Source organism: Dreissena polymorpha, chromosome 1, assembly GCF_020536995.1.
Source record: "Dreissena polymorpha isolate Duluth1 chromosome 1, UMN_Dpol_1.0, whole genome shotgun sequence".
NCBI lineage: Eukaryota > Metazoa > Mollusca > Bivalvia > Myida > Dreissenidae > Dreissena > Dreissena polymorpha.
Window position 1 is genome coordinate 35583617 of NC_068355.1, and position 18665 is coordinate 35602281.

The 18665-nt window shown below is 36.8% G+C and overlaps 1 protein-coding gene across 1 annotated transcript; it reads right to left on the minus strand.

Annotated features, from left to right (window-relative positions):
- Positions 1–407: 407 nt before the first annotated feature.
- On the minus strand, positions 408–2275 carry LOC127867409 (potassium voltage-gated channel subfamily H member 6-like). Its single transcript, XM_052408572.1, has 4 exons — positions 2158–2275; positions 1575–1768; positions 947–1061; positions 408–569 (listed from the first exon to the last, which is right to left on the minus strand). The coding sequence occupies exons 1-4, from the start codon at positions 2273–2275 to the stop codon at positions 523–525; spliced, it is 474 nt and encodes a 157-aa protein (XP_052264532.1). The 3' UTR covers positions 408–522.
- Between the last annotated feature and the right edge of the window lie 16390 nt (positions 2276–18665).

Below are 18665 nucleotides of genomic sequence, written 5' to 3' on the forward strand. Positions count from 1 at the left end.
CATTAAGTTGAGGGACGGCCAAATTATTATTGCTGCAGCATTTACGGGAAACTGTGGATGCACGTGTCGACTGTTGGAGCACGTGGCAATTTTAACAAACAGAACACTGCCTTTTTTAATTACAAATAGGACAGAATGTTTTTAAACAAATAGACATTTCAATAGCTCATGAAGAATGCATTTGCGTTAGGTGTCGTCTCATATTAGCCTGTGCGGTCCGCTGATATGATTTTTTGCTCAAATGTATTTTTCTGTAGCGAAAATCCAGTTGAGTAGAAATGTGGCGTCCCTTAAATCTGTGTTGACAGCACATGCTAATCCGAGGCGACACAAAAAGCATTTAACCCATTTTTTCGACAGCGAGGCGGGTAACTTTTTGTGATTTTTTATAAGGGAACTTCCCGAGCCTTGGTTGCTTCTATCCACGAACTCTACGTCGATATCACTAGACGCTTGTTCCGGTGAAATGTCGATCGCCCGAGACGCTTGGTCGTCATCTGGGTCAGACGACGGAGGCGCCGTCTAATGGCGAGCTTTTCTACGGAAGCCGGATCTACCGGTCGTGAGGTCTGAATAGTTTGGCAAATAATATGCACGGTTTTGTTTCCGGTAGTGGTAGAAACAATTAGATAAGAATTGGTTGTTTGCCTAATAAGACCTTTGTCATTTATTACTGTTATTTATGTTCGACATTTGTTTTTGGTTTTGTGTGTGTCACAAACAATAAATTGAGACATTTATATAAATAGGCGACTATTAAAAAGCACAAAATTGTGACAAATAAATATAGACCAACCGGCACTTAGGAAAACAGTTAATACACCGTGGGGTCATTTATCTTGTGGAAAGTTTACTGCCATACAACTATACCAGCACAAAAGACACAAAATCAAAAACAACAAATAATGGCATTTTTTAAGTTTTCAAAACTAGTTAACCCACTCACCGGCGTCATAGACATGGCGTCTGCCTTTCGATTGCATGTGCGGTCTCTTCTGACGGATAAATTTGAGTGTTTCGTCGTCCATCTTCGTCTGCCGTTGGGTTTCCGTCAACACACCCTGTATGTCCAAAATAGTATTTTCTTTAAAAAAGAATAACAAGTACTATTTTCTGTATCCTGTTCTGGATCATATCGGAGTTCTACTGAAATCAGATCACAGTTCTCAAGAACTGATCATATAGTTATTTTATTAACTGATCATGACATATTTTATATGAACTTCCGGGTATTACAAAATATAAATTAGGTATCAGATTTGGGCAGTTATACTCAAAGTTTGAAAGTGTTTTTATTTGTTCATTACATATTTAAGCATTAAATACCTACTTTTTAATTAAGTAATGTTTCGCACTTCATTTGTTAAATGATCTGCCAAAAATCTGCTATAGTCTGCTCAAAGTAAAAGGTGTTGGTTTTTGACTGATTTCTAGTTAACATAGAGATTATATAGTTTTTGGCACCAATGTTTTTCACTATTTAAGCCATAAGAAAACGGACACAGTATAAATTAGATGCAAGTGTGTAGCTTAATGTGTGCTTTGACTATGTAACAAGGCAACACCACACTCACCCGTTTCAGGTTGAATGTATCCTGTATCTTTCCCATAAATTCCTGTGCAAACTCCGGGCACGTATAAAGCGTCTCTTTCAGCACAGACAGCTCGATCTTGTTGATATCGCAGTAGGTCAGGGCGTGAACAAAGTACAGAGACTTCCCACTGTTGGTCAGGTCTTGAACGTTCTCACCGAAAAAGGCGTCCTTACCTAAAGTGAGAAATAATCACCATCATCATTATCATATCATCATCATCATCATCATCATCATCATCATCATCATCATCATCATCATCATCATCATCATCATCATCATCATCATCATCATCATCATCATCATCATCATCACCATCATCATCATCATCATCATCATCATCATCATCATCATCATCATCATCATCATCATGAGTGGGTAACACATTAAGTGAGTTTTCAATACATGTCCGGAAACAATTAGGAGGAGTAAACCAAAAGAGGAAATTTTAAAGCGTAAAAGGGGGTAACCGCTGCGGAGAGTTTGTAACCAATAGGGTATGTAACCGCAAACCCTTGGGAATGTAAAGTTGGCTAGATTCTTGGAATAAGAACGCCATGTATACCTGCCGAGACTCTCTGGAAGGCGGGGCAGTTGTTAAGCAGATTCCGATTGAGATGAAGGCAGATATCCACCTGCAGACACTCCGGAAAACTGTTTGAAACCTGTATGAACAGAACCATATGTTTGCCTGTTTGTTATTCGAAAATTAATATTCTATAAAAAAACATATGTTCAGAATGTTAACAAGCTTACTGTAAGTAAAGATACATTTTGCAATAAATTATAGACATAACGTTGCTTATCAACCAATTAAGATTTAAAGGGATCTTTTCACGCTTTGGTAAATTGACAAAATTGAAAAAAGTTGTTTCAGATTCGTAATTTTTCGTTTTAGTTATGATATTTGTGAGGAAACAGTAATACTGAACATTAACCATGCTCTAATATAGCCATTATATGCATCTTTTGACGATTTTAAAACCTAAAAATTATAAAGCGTTGCAACGCGAAACGATTGAATAATTTGGAGAGTTCTGTTTTTGTCGTTAAATTTTGTGAAACTACGAAGATTGCTTATATAAGGTATAAAATACATCAAGAATTTGGACTCGGCGGAATAGCTCAGTAGGCTAGAGCGTTTTTACTTCAGGACTCTGGCAGGACTCCAGAGGTCACTGGTTCGAAATCTGCTCCGGGCAATGTTCTTTTCCTTTTTTAATTTTTTTCTTGATTTTTTACTTGAGCTTTTACGATCCAATGTTTACATTTATCAATATAAAGTATTTAATGAATAAGTTAAAAAATGCCAAAATCTGTGAAAAGGCCCCTTTAAGTAAATAGGATTTAACAATCTGCAAGTGCAATTTTAAAATTCTCATTTATTTTCCTGATCCTCAAAACTATTTAACAATTTTAGAGATAAATGCGCCGAAAAGGACCACTAAGAACTAAAGAATACATATGAGGCAAATTTAGAGGAGTTAATACCACGTCCGGCTATAAGGGTTGGACATCCTATATGAGGACATTTAAAGGAACATCACCGCTTACTCGAAGTTTTAAATTATCATTATGGGGTGGGCGGTTTTAAAATTCGCACGTTAAGACATCTTTTTCGGAGTGGGCGGAGGTGAATTGTAAATACTCCGCCCTCTAATCCCCACACAACTAAACGACCTCTCTGCACTTATAAATCATTTCTTTTTAAAAATAGTAAGCTCGCCATACTGTGTTCATGTCGATTTCATTGGTATACGCCGACGTATGCTTAAAGCTCTCTTGTAGACGCGAAGCGAGGTTTTTGGGCAGATGGTGAAAGTTGATAAACTCTTTGATGCTCTTGGTTTTATCATGGTATTCGTCCGATCCCAGATACACTCTCATCATAATCGAGCTACCGTTGCCAAAGATAGCGGCGCTTAGAAGAGCTGTTATGAGAGGCGAAAATAGTGTTTATAAAAAATATCGTTTCCAAATATAGTATTTCAAAGATTTTTTTTTTGAAAATAGTGTTCCGAGAAATAGTGTTTCTAAGGAGCTAAGCCACTTAATATTTTTGCAGGTTCTGATTCAGATAGGCATCGTATTGGGCAAAATATAAAAATAAGATTAACACGTGCCTAACAAAAGAACTTTTATTTTTTTTAATCATAATACATTACAAAAAGCACTAAAACTGAAAATGATGTAGTCATTAAGTAAATTTGGCCGCTTCGGAACGCACGCTTAAAGTTTTTGCATTCTGTTGATTTTGAACAAATGGTAAAATTGAAGACAATTATGACACAATATGTGTATAATTTATGACTTGTTAATTACACAATACTATTGTTGATTGCAATATGTGATTCAACGAGTTTGTTTCTATACATATCCGGTTTGAATGAAATGTTTCTTTACATATCCGGTTTGAATGAAAGCAACATGCAAAGATGACGTCACATTAGTTAATGTTATGTTCTACTGTATATCATATAATAATAACATGATCTCTTAATGTATGAACCATTCTGTGACGAAATAGGATATTTTTCTCAGATGAAATATATAATGCGAATAAAATAGCTCTACATTAAAAATGAGGTAGGCTCTGCGAAAACGGGGTTTAGTGAATTCGCACTTTCCTACTTATCTGGGTGTTCGCTAAAAAGAGACTTCCTTTAAAAGGAAAAATACCAAGAAAGCGTCAAAAGTTGTTTCCCAGATCAGCGTGTGCAGTCCGATTGCATTAAGCTCCATATTCCCAGAACAAGGCTGAAAGGTAAATATGAATCAAATAGAATCTTACACCCATGCAACATAGCAAAAATGGAGAATATTTTCTCGGCGTTGGTGTTTGGGGAGACGCTTTTCTAGCCAACCTGCTTCAAACCGCAAATGTGAGAGCGACCGAAACATGTTCACGGACAATTACATGTACTTAATGAGAGCAACCGCAAATGTTTACAACTTTCCCAAAGAAAGAAATAAAAACGACCACCAATGTTCAAAAGGATATGTTAAAACTGGGCATAATGCATGTGCGTAAAGTGTCGTCCCAGATTAGCCTGTGCAGTCCGCACAGACTAATCAGGGACGACACTTTCCGCTTTAATGGCATTTTTTGTTTAAAGGAAGTCTCTTTTGACCGAAAATCTAGTTTAAGCGGAAAGTGTCGTCCCTGATTAGCCTGTGCGGACTGCACAGGTTAATCTGGGACGACACTTTACGCACATGCATTATGCCAAGTTTTTACAAAAAAGACACATTTGATCCACGCTCTGAGCAAACGGTTTTAAATGCATGTGCTTAACGTAACGTCCCAGATAAGCCTGTGAAGTCCGCACAGGTTGATAGGAGATGTGCTTAACGTACCGTCCCAAATAAGCCTGTGAAGTCCGCACAGGCTGATAGGAGATGTGCTTAACGTACCGTCCCAGATAAGCCTGTGAAGTCCGCACAGGTTGATAGGAGATGTGCTTAACGTACCGTCCCAGATAAGCCTGTGAAGTCCGCACAGGCTGATAGGAGATGTGCTTAACGTAACGTCCCAGATAAGCCTGTGAAGTCCGCACAGGCTGATAGGAGATGTGCTTAACGTACCGTCCCAGATAAGCCTGTGAAGTCCGCACAGGCTGATAGGAGACAACTAGTTCCACTGTAATTGCATTTCTCGTTTAAAGAAATTCTCTTGTGAGCGGAAATCCAGTTTAGGCGGAAAGTTTTGTCCTGTAAACGAAACATGTTATAAAAGCGGAAAGTGTCGTTCCTGATTAGCCTGTGCGGTCTGCACGGGCTGATCTGTGACGACACTTTAAGCACTTTCATTAAACTCCCTTTCCACAGATCACGGTCCATATATATTATAACGCAAAGTTTAATTCAATTTAATATCCCTCGACATCTATTGATTTCACTCATACTATAAGATTCCTTAATCGGGTTCTTTAAGCATTACGTATCGCGTCAATAATTATCTAAACGCCAGAATCGATTTATCTAGAAAATCATGGGAAAAGGCGAGTTAATGAATTAATATTCACGTTTGCCCCTTTGATTAATGTGCTCACTGACAAAATCGAGCGCAGAAAATAAATACACAGTCAATATCTGTTTGTTAAATACTAATGTTGGCACCATACTGCCTCCTACCAAGAATATTAAAGGTTGTAATTACATATCGGTTAATGAATGATCCTCGTTCTGGGAAAACCAGGCTTAATGCGTGGGCGTATAGTGTCGTTCCAGATTAGCCTGTGCAGTCCGCAGTAGAGCCAGTGAAGCCGGAACTTTCCGCCTAGACTGCTTTTAGATAATAAGAGACTTCCTCTAAACGAAACATTCTATTAAATAAGAAATCTAGGACGATATTTCACGCAATTGCATTAAAGGTAACCTTCAGGGACAATATCAAGTTGCTTTGAACAAGATTGCATCATAGTATAGTTGCATGTAACCAATTAAAATACGGAAAAATCCGACGTTTTACTTGTTTTACGAATTACTTTTTTTCTTCAAACATTAGGATGAGCGACAATTTATCTATTTCCATTTAATTTATGTGAAGCATATTCTGATTATGGTATGGTAGTATATAACAGTTAAGGCTAGATTGCACTTTACCGGTACGCAGTTGTTTACCATTATCGACAAAGCGAGAGTTTGGGGGCGGTAGCCCCCGACACTACTGTTAGGAAATATATAGGATAAAAAGGATTATTAGCTGTTGCGTTTGGTGTTATGTGTTAGGTGTTGCGGGTAAGAATTAGGGTACGCTTTTCCGTTCTTTTATACGTACCGGTAAAGTGCAATTGCCCCAACAGTTAAAGTACATACAAAAAGTGTGGTAATTTTCGCAAAATAACGTAGCGTTTTAAGCATAACTACATTTTAATAAATCTCAATTGGCACAAGTGTCGTCATAAATTATAGCCACTCAGTTGTAACCACTTTGCTTTAAAATAATAAACCCAAATAACTTCGTTTTCTATTTGAATGACACAAGCCAGACGTTGACATATCCGGTTGAAACGCGCAAGAGAAAAATGCTGGAAGCAGACTCGTATTAATATTCCGCATAAATTGGATTTTCACTAGCAGGAGACTTACTTTAAATGCAAAATACTTTAAAGCGCAAAGTGTCGCCTCTGATAAGCCGTTTCGGATAACACAGGCTTTTCTGTGACGACACTTTACGCACATTCATTAAATTCCGTTTTCACTGAATGCGGCTCAATCATAACTTGTTTATTTTACAATACAAATATACACGCAAACGAAGTTATAGTTTAATTGTGTTAACTGTTTTATAATTAAAATTTGGCTTTTATAGCAATATTTTAATGTTTGCGAATATATTTGTTTTACTGATATAAAGTATATGGACTCTGTTCGCGAATTCATTATCCCATGTTGTCTAAAATATATACCCGGTAGTCAGACAAGTGCGATTGTAAGTTATATGCAAGGTTTGACATTTTCCGAAAATATACCAGCATGAAATGCATACTTTATGTATCAAGTTTGCAGTTCTGTTTATTATACAAGTACAATTGAGCCGCGATCTGAGAAAATGGGGCTTAATGCATGTGCGCAAAGTTTCGTCCCAGATTAGCCTGTTTAGTTCGTACAAGCAAACCAAGGATGCCACTTTACGCTTTTATGGAAACTTTAGTTGAAAGGAATCTCTTCTAAACGAAAATCCAGTATAGGAAGAAAGTGCGAACTGCACAGATTAAACTGCAACAAAACTTTAAGTCCATGCAGAAAGCCCCGTTTTTTCCAGAAAGAGGCTCAATTGCATCGTGATTGAATACAATCGCCGGACTTAAGTCTCTGCGAAAGAGCCTAACAAAAAAACGTCCCAAGGTTAAATTAGTGTATAACGGATATTATATATATATGTAAGCTGTCCAGTCGACCTGAAGACAGCGATTTAATTCTGAGAATTATTCGGTATTACGTACGGAACGAGTCTAGAATAATTGATGCAGCAAACAGCGAATTCCGTTGAGGGATTTTTACGTCGACACATGGGAGAATGACCGCCAGAGACATATTTTTCAATTGAATGAATATGGTTGGTTCGTGTTCAGTTGGTAAAATGTTTTGAGTTACACAGTACAACTTTTAGAAAATTGGCATGTAATATGTTTACAATAACTAAACATGTACTTAGAAAACTACATGTGTATACTGTTTTTAATAGTCATAACTTATTACAACAGCTAGTACAAAGATTACATAAAATATTTCTGTCCCGGCATTCTAATCCCAACCCAGTGTAAGTAAAAGATAATACGCTACCACTGAGATACGCTGGCTTTTATATTCATTACCGAATTATAAACCGTATTTTAGGACTACACGCATTCTTTAAATAATCGAGTAAAGCGTTACAAGCGATTTATTATTTTATTATTTTGCCGATTTCGAATCACGAGTATAATGAAACACTATATTAAACAGTTTTCTAAGACATCAGTATTCTTTCGCTTGTTTAAATATATTTGTATGTGTTCTTTTTTTAATCATGACAAAAAATTTTTCATTTTACAAAACCGTGAACAAGTGCCCTTATAGGGGCCGTCCAACAGATAAAGCGTCGTGCGACGCGAAACAATATTTGTGGAATCTACGAGGATTGCTTATGAAGCTACAAGATTCACCCGTTTTAAGCACGAGTATTAATGGTCGAGTGGTCTAGGCGGGAGTTTTTTTTACTCCAGGACTTCAGATGTCAGTGGTTCGACCCCTGTTGAGGATAACTTTTTTCCGTTTTTTAAATTGCATTTTTTTTACTGGATATTTTAAGTTCAAATGTTTAAATTTATCAATATAAAGCATTTAAAACATTTAATGACAAGATTCAATACATGCCAAATTCTGTTGGACGGCCCCTCTAAAATTAGATGTTAAAATATGTTTGAAAGCTTACAAACACACGACTAAAAGAAACATTTTTAAATATGTCTGATGAATAAAAAATAAGGTAAGTGATATTCTAGTTTACTGACCAATAACAACATGATTTTATTCTACATTTATATCGTACCATCAGGAACAATATTTGCCAATTCAACATTTACTTTCGATCGGGTGACAGTTTTTTACTCGTGGAAATTATTCTTTGTCTTTTTTTGTGGACACACATTGTTTCGTTTTCTCGAATAAATAAAAATTCGCTTCCGCTCACTTGACGGGAGCCCTTATTAACGTGACGGGAGCCCTAATTAACGTGACGGGAACCCTAATTAACGTGACGGGTGCCCTAATAAACGTGACGGGAGCCCTAATTAACGTGACGGGTTTCCAATTCGCTGCTTAGGCTGCAGCCATGAGTTTCCGGCAAGTACATCCACCACCAATTTAATTTCTGGAGAATCGATCTTAACTTTATCAAGACGATCGGGTTTGAATTTTGACAAAACAATGAAAGTTCTCAATCACGCTTTTCCGTAATAATTGTCAGAGATTTTTGACAGTTTCTGGTTGAAGCAAAGTCGATGATAATGTGAAAGAGGGCACATTGACACATGTCATCATGAACCACTTATTATGGTGTTGCTATCAGTTTCCATGGAAACCTTTGTCAACCTCTGTCCTGGGTGTTTCAGATTCGCAAAGTTTTGTTTTAGTTATGATACTTGTAAGGAAACAGTAATACTGAACATTTACCATGCTCTAAAATAGCTATTATATGCTTCTTTTGAATATTTAAAGCGCCGAAAATTATAAAGCGTTGCAATGCGAAACGAATTTATAATTTGGAGAGTTCTGTTGTTGCCGTTATATTTTGGGAAACTTTAAGGATTGCTTATATAAAGCATAAAATACATCTGATGGTATATACGGAAGGATGGCCGAATGGTCTAAGTCACAGACTTTTTACTACAGGAGTCCAGGGGTCAGTGGTTCGAGCCCTGCTAACGGTTACCTTTTTTAAATTTTATTATTGATTTTTTTTACTGGAGCATTTATATCAAATGTTTACTTTTATCAATATAAAGCATTTAATGACAAACTTCGTACCATGCCAAAATCTGTGAAAAGGCCAATGTTTCAGAGATTACATAAACTCGTTTGAAAAGAGCATCAGTTTTAATCCAAGGGGACACTATTTATTTCGTAAGAAATGCATTTTATTATGGCAATGCTCGAAAGCGCGAAGTAGTTGTTGGTGTGGGTGTTCGTTGTGGTGGGGAGGGGCGGGGTGCGGTCGTGGTGGTTTTTGCTATGGTGGTAAAATTGATGCTGGAGGTGGTTTGAATAAGAACAGGGGGGTGATGGTTGTGCTGGTGGTTGGGAGGGTGGTGGTAGTGATAGTGATAATGGTGGAGGTGGTTTTTGGCGATAGCGGTGGACGTTGTTGTAGTTGCTGTTGAGATGCTGTGGTGGTTGTGGGAGTGTGGAAGTTGTTGTGGTGATATCAGAAGCGGGGGAGGTAATTGAGTTTGTGGCGGTTCTAGCTTTGGGCGGGTAGGGGTGGGGTAGGTGATGGTTGTTGTGGTTATAGTGGTGATGCTATAGTTGTGGTGGTGGTGAAGTTGCGGTGTGTTGGTGGTGTGGTTGAGTCGGTGGACGTGATGGGGCTAGTTGTGGTGGCAACTGGTGTTGGAGTCGTAGTTAGCGGCTGTTTTAGTGATGGTGGTTGTCATGGTTGAGTCAATGCCCCAAGAATGCGTTCAGATCACGGTGTTAAAAGGGCTTAAGACGAGTTGGGGTCGAGTTTTCAGTGTGTGTTATTGATGTTTTATCTGGTTGTGTAATTTTTTTTTTCAAAACATTTTGTAAAAAAAATAACATTTAACAATTTATATAATCTAAAGAAGTTACAACGATGTTTTGCATAGATTGGCCTCTGTCAGGTTTTTCGTGATTAATTTATGTTTGTAAAAAGCGAACATTTGATGTAAGAGAGGCTATCGTTGTGCGCTTACGAAGTCATTAATGCGAAGTGCTTTCCCATGTTATCATGTATAAGTTTGAAATCTGCATAATTGCGCGCAACACAGGAAAACGAGACATTTGTGTACAAGCATGCACTATATATTAATATGTTTTGTAAATTATGTTTGTGATCAATTATATTACGCTTAAATAGAAAAATGTTCGCAAAATTGAATGTTTGTGTCGGAACCTCATAACCCAATTCCCGCAGACAATGGCGGACAAGCGTTGAGCGTCGAGTAAAAAAAACAGTAAAACAAACATATACAATCACGCACAGAAAAAAAGAAAGTTTACTTCTGGTACGGCATGCTCATTCAAACCACCGACCATCACCCAGACATAAAGACCCAGTGATAGTTTTATACGTCTCCTATCTTTTGTCAAAACAAAAAGACGAACTTTGATTTCACAAAAATTATAACAAATATAAGAGATAATACGTTTGCACTGAACATGGACTAACAAATGCAAACAAATTAATACAACGTGAATTAATTTATACAATTCGTATCGGAAACTACATTCACCAATGTTGGACCGATTTGACTTGGACCGATTTGACCGGATGTACGCCGGGAGAAACGGTCCAAATTTGGAACATTAAGTGCTTGTCTAATGACACTCTGGGAAAACGGCGTTTAATGCATGTGCGTAAATTGACGTCCATGATAAGTCTGTGCAGTCTGCACAATTGAACCACAGACGGCCTTTCTGGATTTTCGTTTAGAAGATAGTTCCTTTAAAGGAAAAAATCCATAAAGGCGGATTTAACGGACATGCATTAAACCCAGAATCCATAAAGGCGGACTGAACGGACATGCATTAAACCCAGTTTTCACAGAGAGAGGCTCATCATGTAATTTTATTTGAATCCAGTCAATACTTTCTGAGATATGTGAATCCAGTCAATACGTTCTGAGTTATGTGAATCCACTCAATACTTTCTGAGTTATGTGAATCCAGTCAATGCTTTCTGAGTTATGTGAATCCAGTCAATACTTTCTGAGTTATGTGAATCCTGTCAATACTTTCTGAGTTATGTGAATCCACTCAATACTTTCTGAGTTATGTGAATCCAGTCAATACGTTCTGAGTTATGTGAATCCAGTCAAAACTTTCTGAGTTATTTGAATCCAGTTCATGCTTTTGATTTATGTGAATCCAGTCAATACTGTCTGAGTTATGTGAATCCACTCAATACTTTCTGAGTTATGTGAATCCACTCAATACTTTCTGAGTTATGTGAATCCACTCAATACTTTCTGAGTTATGTGAATCCAGTCAATGCTTTCTGAGTTATGTGAATCCTGTCAATACTTTCTGAGTTATGTGAATCCAGTCAATACTGTCTGAGTTATGTGAATCCACTCAATACTTTCTGAGTTATGTGAATCCACTCAATATTTTCTGAGTTATGTGAATCCAGTCAATATGTTCTGAGTTATGTGAATCCACTCAATACTTTCTGAGTGATGTGAATCCACTCAATACTTTCTGAGTTATGTGAATCCACTCAATACTTTCTGAGTTATGTGAATCCAGTCAATACGTTCTGAGTTATGTGAATCCAGTCAAAACTTTCTGAGTTATTTGAATCCAGTTCATGCTTTTGATTTATGTGAATCCAGTCAATACTTTCTGAGTAATGTGAATCTAGTCAATACTTTCTGAGTTATGTGAATCCAGTCAATACTTTCTTAGTTATGTGAATTCAGTCAATACTTTCTGAGTTATGTGAATCCAGTCAATACTTTTTGAGTTATGTGAATCCACTCAATACTTTCTGAGTTATGTGAATCCACTCAATACTTTCTGAGATATGTGAATCCAGTCAGTACTTTCTGAGTTATGTGAATCCAGTCAATATTTTCTGAGTTATGTGAATCCAGTCAATACTTTCTGAGTTATGTGAATCCAGTCAATATTTTCTCTGTTATGTGAATCCAGTCAATACTTTCTGAGTTATGTGAATCCAGTTATTACTTTCTGAGTTATTTGAATCCAGTCAATACTTTCTGAGTTATGTGAATCCAGTCAATACTTTCTGAGTTATGTGAATCCAGTCAATATTTTCTCTGTTATGTGAATCCACTCAATACTTTCTGAGTTATTTGAATCCAGTCAATACTTTCTAAGTTATGTGAATCCAGTCAATACGTTTTGAGGAATGTTCCGCACAAGAAGCGGGAAACTCTCTAACGGGCTAATCTGGGACGTTAAATTGCTTAGACCACTCGGCCATCCGTGCTGATACAATAAGTGATTTATTTTATGCTTTATATAAGCAATCCTCGTAGTGTCCCTAAACTAACGACAACAGATCTCTCCAAATCATTTAATCGTTTCGCAATGCAACGCTTTATAATTTTGCAGATTTTTAAATCGTCAAAAGATGCATGTAACGGATATTTTAGAGCATGGTAAATGTTCAGTATTACTGTTCCCTCACAATATGGTAACTACAATGAAAATTTGTGAATCTGAATATTTTGTTTTAATTTTGTTAATTTTCCGACACGTGAACAGGTCCCTTTAAGCCCTGTTTACCCGGAGCGAGACTCATATATTAACCCATTTATGCCTGGCTTCTAGAAAAAAGGCTAGACAAACAGCGTAGACCCAGATGAAACGCCGCCTCATCACGGTCTGCGCTGTTTGCTTAAAGGAATTTATGTAAGCAAATATGGAAATAAATATACTAGACATCCCTAATTTTGGAAATAAATTGATCCAATTTAGAAGGATGGAATAGTCCATAAATAGGTTAAAGTCCCTGCCCATTCAGACTTCAAACAAACTTTACAGAAATCGCTTCTAATGACATGATACCGTTTTCAAAACATTAAAACACGTGCTGATTAAATAACAAGATGGCGTGAAAGGCACAAATTGGCTCACCTCACAAAGACATAAAGGAACTGACCTGTTCTTTGCAGCCCAAGATAGCATTAGAACAAGTGTTGTGACCAAGTATCATGAAAAGTGAACTATAAATGTAATTTTTAGAGTGCTAACAAGTTTTTACCATATAAGGAAAAAGCGCCGGACCCTTGCGGTCATGTTTTTTACCCAAACGGAACCATTTAGAGTGTTAACAAGGCAAATGTTGACGCTGCACAACGCACGCCGGACTAAAGACGATCGCAAAAGCTCATCATAAGCACATTGTGCTCAGGTGAGCTAAAAAAGGCTAGACAATTACCAATTGCAAAGTTTCGAGTAAAGATCTCTCGATAAGCATTTTTCTGATGTTTATTGATATTTCTTGTTTCTATTCATGCGACAGTTGATGACCCTTCTGGAGTAGATCGAGTAAGTACACGGAGTTCGTACCCTGCGTATAAATGGATATATATTCGTTTCGCACCAAGCGCTTATAAACACGAACATAACTAAATGTACTACTTAAAAATGAAAGAATTTTCAGTGACTAAGTGTCATATCCATCAATCGGAAATTATGTTGTTTTCGCATGGAGTTTTTGATCGGTGTACATGTGTTTTAAAATACTGTTGATATGATACTGACACATCAGTACATAAGAACAGAAGTAACTATGCGTATGTCTAAATTTATATGTATCTAGCCGGTCTGTCTTAAATGTCTGTATCTTTGTTCGTCCGTCTGCTTGTTGTACTGTCCGACTGTCCGTAAACATGATCTTATATTTCGCAGTGACTCAGTGGGAATGGTGTCGGCCTAGCGTTCGTCATATCTCTCTCAAGGACACAATAAATAAACTAAAAACAGCGGAGTGCTATTGGTCTTTGCGTTGATAATTGAAAAAGGAGATTTGGACCACGTAAATACAACTCAGAAAAAAAGGGTTCCGGTTTTATTTATCTCCTTAACATAATTTGGTTCCACATACAATCTCTAATGAGGATATATCTTAGGGAACTGTCGTCATTCTGATTTTTATCAACTTTTAAATGAGCCGCGCTGTCGCAAAAAGGACGTAATGCATGTGCGTAAAGTGTCGTCCCAGATAAGCCCGTGCAATCATATCATTCTACCGGTAATCACCGACGACACTTTCCAAAACTTGATTTCGCTAAAAAGATACTTCTTGGAAATGAAAAATACATTAAAGCAATAACTGTCGTCCTAAATTAGCATGTGCGGACTGCCAAACTGGGACGACACTTAACCAACATGTATTAAGTCACATTTTCCCAGAATGCGGCTCAATGGGCTGAATGACCGACATAAAAGGACACGTATTAAGTGTTAAAACATGGTACTTTGAATGACCGACATAAAAGGACACGTATTAAGTGTTAAAACATGGTACTTTGAATGTTATACAAAATATAAAGTATTATACATAAATGTGTATGTACATTGAATAAAATGTATAGAAAATCCACAAAAAATAATTCGACTGCACACTGTATTTCTTTCAAAAAGAATAGGCATTTCGTCAACATGAAGTGAGTATATACAAATCTTATGATATGGGTTTCGTTAAAAATTACTATGCTTTTATTGTACTATATATGTATCACGACGTTAATTCTATTTCCAGTATTTCAAATTAAGTATATACTTCATCGCGAGAAGACCTTACCTATTTAAAATACCTTTCTAGATTAGAATAACATATTATTTTCTAAATCTAAATGTGTTAATTTTCATTTCAAGAAAAAGGATGTTAAGATTTTATTTTTCTGTGTTGGTACTCCTGACATAAATATCATGCAGTATTTTTCCGACGAAACAATTGATAGCATTTTAGTTAACAATGTGTCGTTTATTTTTTATTTAAAACCTAAGCTGAAGTACTTTAGTTGTTGACATTTACAAAACAGATTTATATGCGGAATATTACGCTAGTCAATCGATTGACTTGTGTCATGACATATCACATGAGATGCGAGCCTCGAGTGTGATGCGAAAAAGCACAAGCCACGAGACTGATACAGTCTTACTTGAGCCACCAGTGTAGTAACATCATTAAATAGTATAGCGCACATAAGTATGTGTTATTACTATGATTATTCAAATGAGTGAAATAATACATTGAACACAAGTTTAATATCAACTACACATAACATCAACACATAAAACAATTACTATGCATGAAATGAGTACACTTTCTTATGACTGTATCCTATATTCCAAACGTAACAGAATATTCCTCTGACATGTCAGACATCTGGGGAACAAATTAACGGCCTATAATCACTATTTAATATTGTTTTTTAAATGTCCATGTATGTGTATTCCATACCGAAATAAAACAATCAAAGTTACATTTAAAGTCTGCAATTTGAGGCATCTCAACACTGACTTTCTGCCAACTTTACTGTAAACATTGCATTGCACATTAGCAAGTATATTTATAAACAACGCTGAACATAACAAATGGATATTTTGGCACAGTGGTATACTAAATAAACATGCCATTATCCTGAAAAAAGTAAACAAACTTCAAACAAAATGTTCATGAACATGAACTTTTTTCATCATCTAAGAATTTAACAATAGGTTACTCTTTAAAATACTCTACATCTACAATTATTGATATAGATCCGAAACTACGTAATCTAGCAACAAATGTATACATGAGACGGAAAGGATTTGCAAACTTTGCATGATCGCGTAAAAGGCAAGTTGCAGTTGCTGAAAAAATACATTAATTTGATACATTAATTTCAAACGTCACGGGAACTCTTATTTCCGTATTCAAGCCCACCCCCCCCCCCCCCCCACACACACACACAAATTACTGTTATATGGCCCGTGAAAAGCAATTAATTTGTAAAAAAATTCTCGTACAACTTAATGATGTTTAACACTTGATCTGAATAATGCATGTTTGCAACATAATCTGACTTATCTTATTTGCATCGTGGCCATTTTAATATTAGAACATTTTATATTACATAAAAAATACTTTGATGAGTGTAGAACAATGTCTGCACCATTTATTTAAAAGTGGATACTAAGTCAGGTGTCACCTAAAAACTTAACAACATGTTACTGTAGTACAAACCAAATGCCATGAACCAGTTAATTTCTATTCAATCCATCTTTGTACTGGCAGGCAGTAAAAATGTCTTGGCCTCAATGAATAATATTAAGATTTTGTGCTAGCTTGATGAAGCGGCTACTTTGCATGAATGAATCAAATGTCAATGTTATCTGTTCAATATAGGACGAGCCTGTTTCTGGGAAAACCGTGCTTAATTCATGTGAGTAAAGTAAAGTGCCACGTAGCCAATGCGGTCTTATTTAGTGACAACACTCTCTGCGTTTAAGATAATGTTGTTTAAATGTAGTATTTTCTAAACGAGAAACAAGTCTGGGCAAATAATATCGTCCCTCATCAGTCTTTGCGGACTGCCGCTTAACACACATGCGTTTAGCCACGCTTTCCCTCAGACAAGCTCTTGGCATTATATAAATAGAGGTTTGGCTTAACCCCAAACCCTTCATTGAAATACAAAAAGCACCATCCTGCGTTTCTTCTGTACCCTCCCTAGGAGCAACAACATCCACAATAAATGGCTTCAACTCTAGCTGATACAGGATGACATGATTTCTTTCACCGTGTTTTCCTAACTTGTCTTATAGCTAAATTCTATCCGCTTTCCTCACTGTCCATCCTCAACAAACTTCTAGTCAGCATTTCTTCTCTTCTGCTACACTAGCTTAAGGTTGCGGCGTTGAACACTGTTGATGTACCTGAGGTTGTTTATTTTTTCTGGGTAGGTTTGATATCCACCATAATCGTTCCTTGCTAAGACTTCCTGCTCCAAAAGGTGGGTTCAAGGTTTGTTCTTGAACGATCCAAATATTTTACGTAACCTCGTGATGTTGCTGGGATGCAAGACATTTTGGGCTCCGGACGGCCCCGGATAAGAGTTTATACTGCTACCATTTGGCTGAGGCATGAATTGGCCTTTTGCACAAGTATTTTATTTCCCTGCTGTGTTAAATGTTTAGGGTTTACTAGCAAGTTTGGCTGCGGGTAGTTGCTTTCTTGGTTTCTTTGAAATCGATGTATCACGTTGACGTTCTAGATTAAGCATCCACTGCTTTTGATTTCAACAATAAAAATAATAAAACATGTCACTTTTCATTGAAATGTTGGCAATGAAATTACCTTGATTACTTACAAGTTTTAAAAACTATTTATTGCCATGATTCGCTTGTTCAGAAAATACAAGCGTAACTTCGCCTTGATGATCTTTGATGCATGCGACAGTTTAATATGTTTCACTATTTACTTGACAATAAGAACTTATGTAATTGCACGCTTAAAAAGTGGGAAAGATTTACTGTCTGTTATAATGATGTATTTACTAGTTTCGAAAGAGTTGATGACGATCTAATCATAGTTTACGTATCGAGAGACGTGTTCGGCTGTAGATCATTGAAGCTTTACATGTGGTTATTGACCTATTACTGAATTCCGCAATTATAAAAACGCAAAAATTCTAAGACACACAACATGTTTCTTTAAAACAACCGATTTCCATCTATTTTGCATAATACTTGATAACAGACTAAGTGTCGAAGTCTTAGTTTTAATTGTCAACATTAACCAAGAGATGTCGCATAGGTTTCACATTATAGGAATGACGAGCAAGCGTGTGCACACGACAACGAAAACAAACCAACTTTTATTTCTACGACAAATCAGACGAATATCATATGCATTTACATGTCATTGATACTTTAGCTATCCGTTTCCGACAGACTAAAGTACATACGTTAATGCGATGAAGAGAGGACGAGCGGAGTAAACGGGTTTGATAATGATAACTCTTAATTTATCAATTGCGTGGTATTTACTAAAGTAGATTAAAGCATCTGTCTGATATAATTTCCCGCCATAAACATATTTTGACCTTGGCATTTAAGCGTGATGTTGTTTACTCACTACTTGACTTCCCGTGTTTAAATTGCGAGCGTGACGATTGATTGTATCGCTTCCGAATTGTTGCATTAACATTCCATTTGCAGATATTACAAGCTGCATTCATAAATACAATTGAGCCGCGGTCAGAGAAAACGAGGCTCAATAAGTGTGCGTTAAGTGTCGTTCCCGTTTAGCCATGCAGTCCGCACAGACGTATCAGATACGACACTTACCACGTAAACCCGTCTAGCCATTTTCGCTACTAAGAG

Bases quoted from the DNA above. Each gene is read 5' to 3' on its own strand.
- LOC127867409 (XM_052408572.1), bottom strand. From the start codon at position 2,275: ATGGTTCTGTTCATACAGGTTTCAAACAGTTTTCCGGAGTGTCTGCAG. The intron at 1,769-2,157 runs GTATACATGGCG...TTCTCACTTTAG, and splicing joins CTTCCAGAGAGTCTCGGCAG to GTAAGGACGCCTTTTTCGGT. The intron at 570-946 runs GTGAGTGGGTTA...CAAACTATTCAG, and splicing joins ACGCCATGTCTATGACGCCG to ACCTCACGACCGGTAGATCC.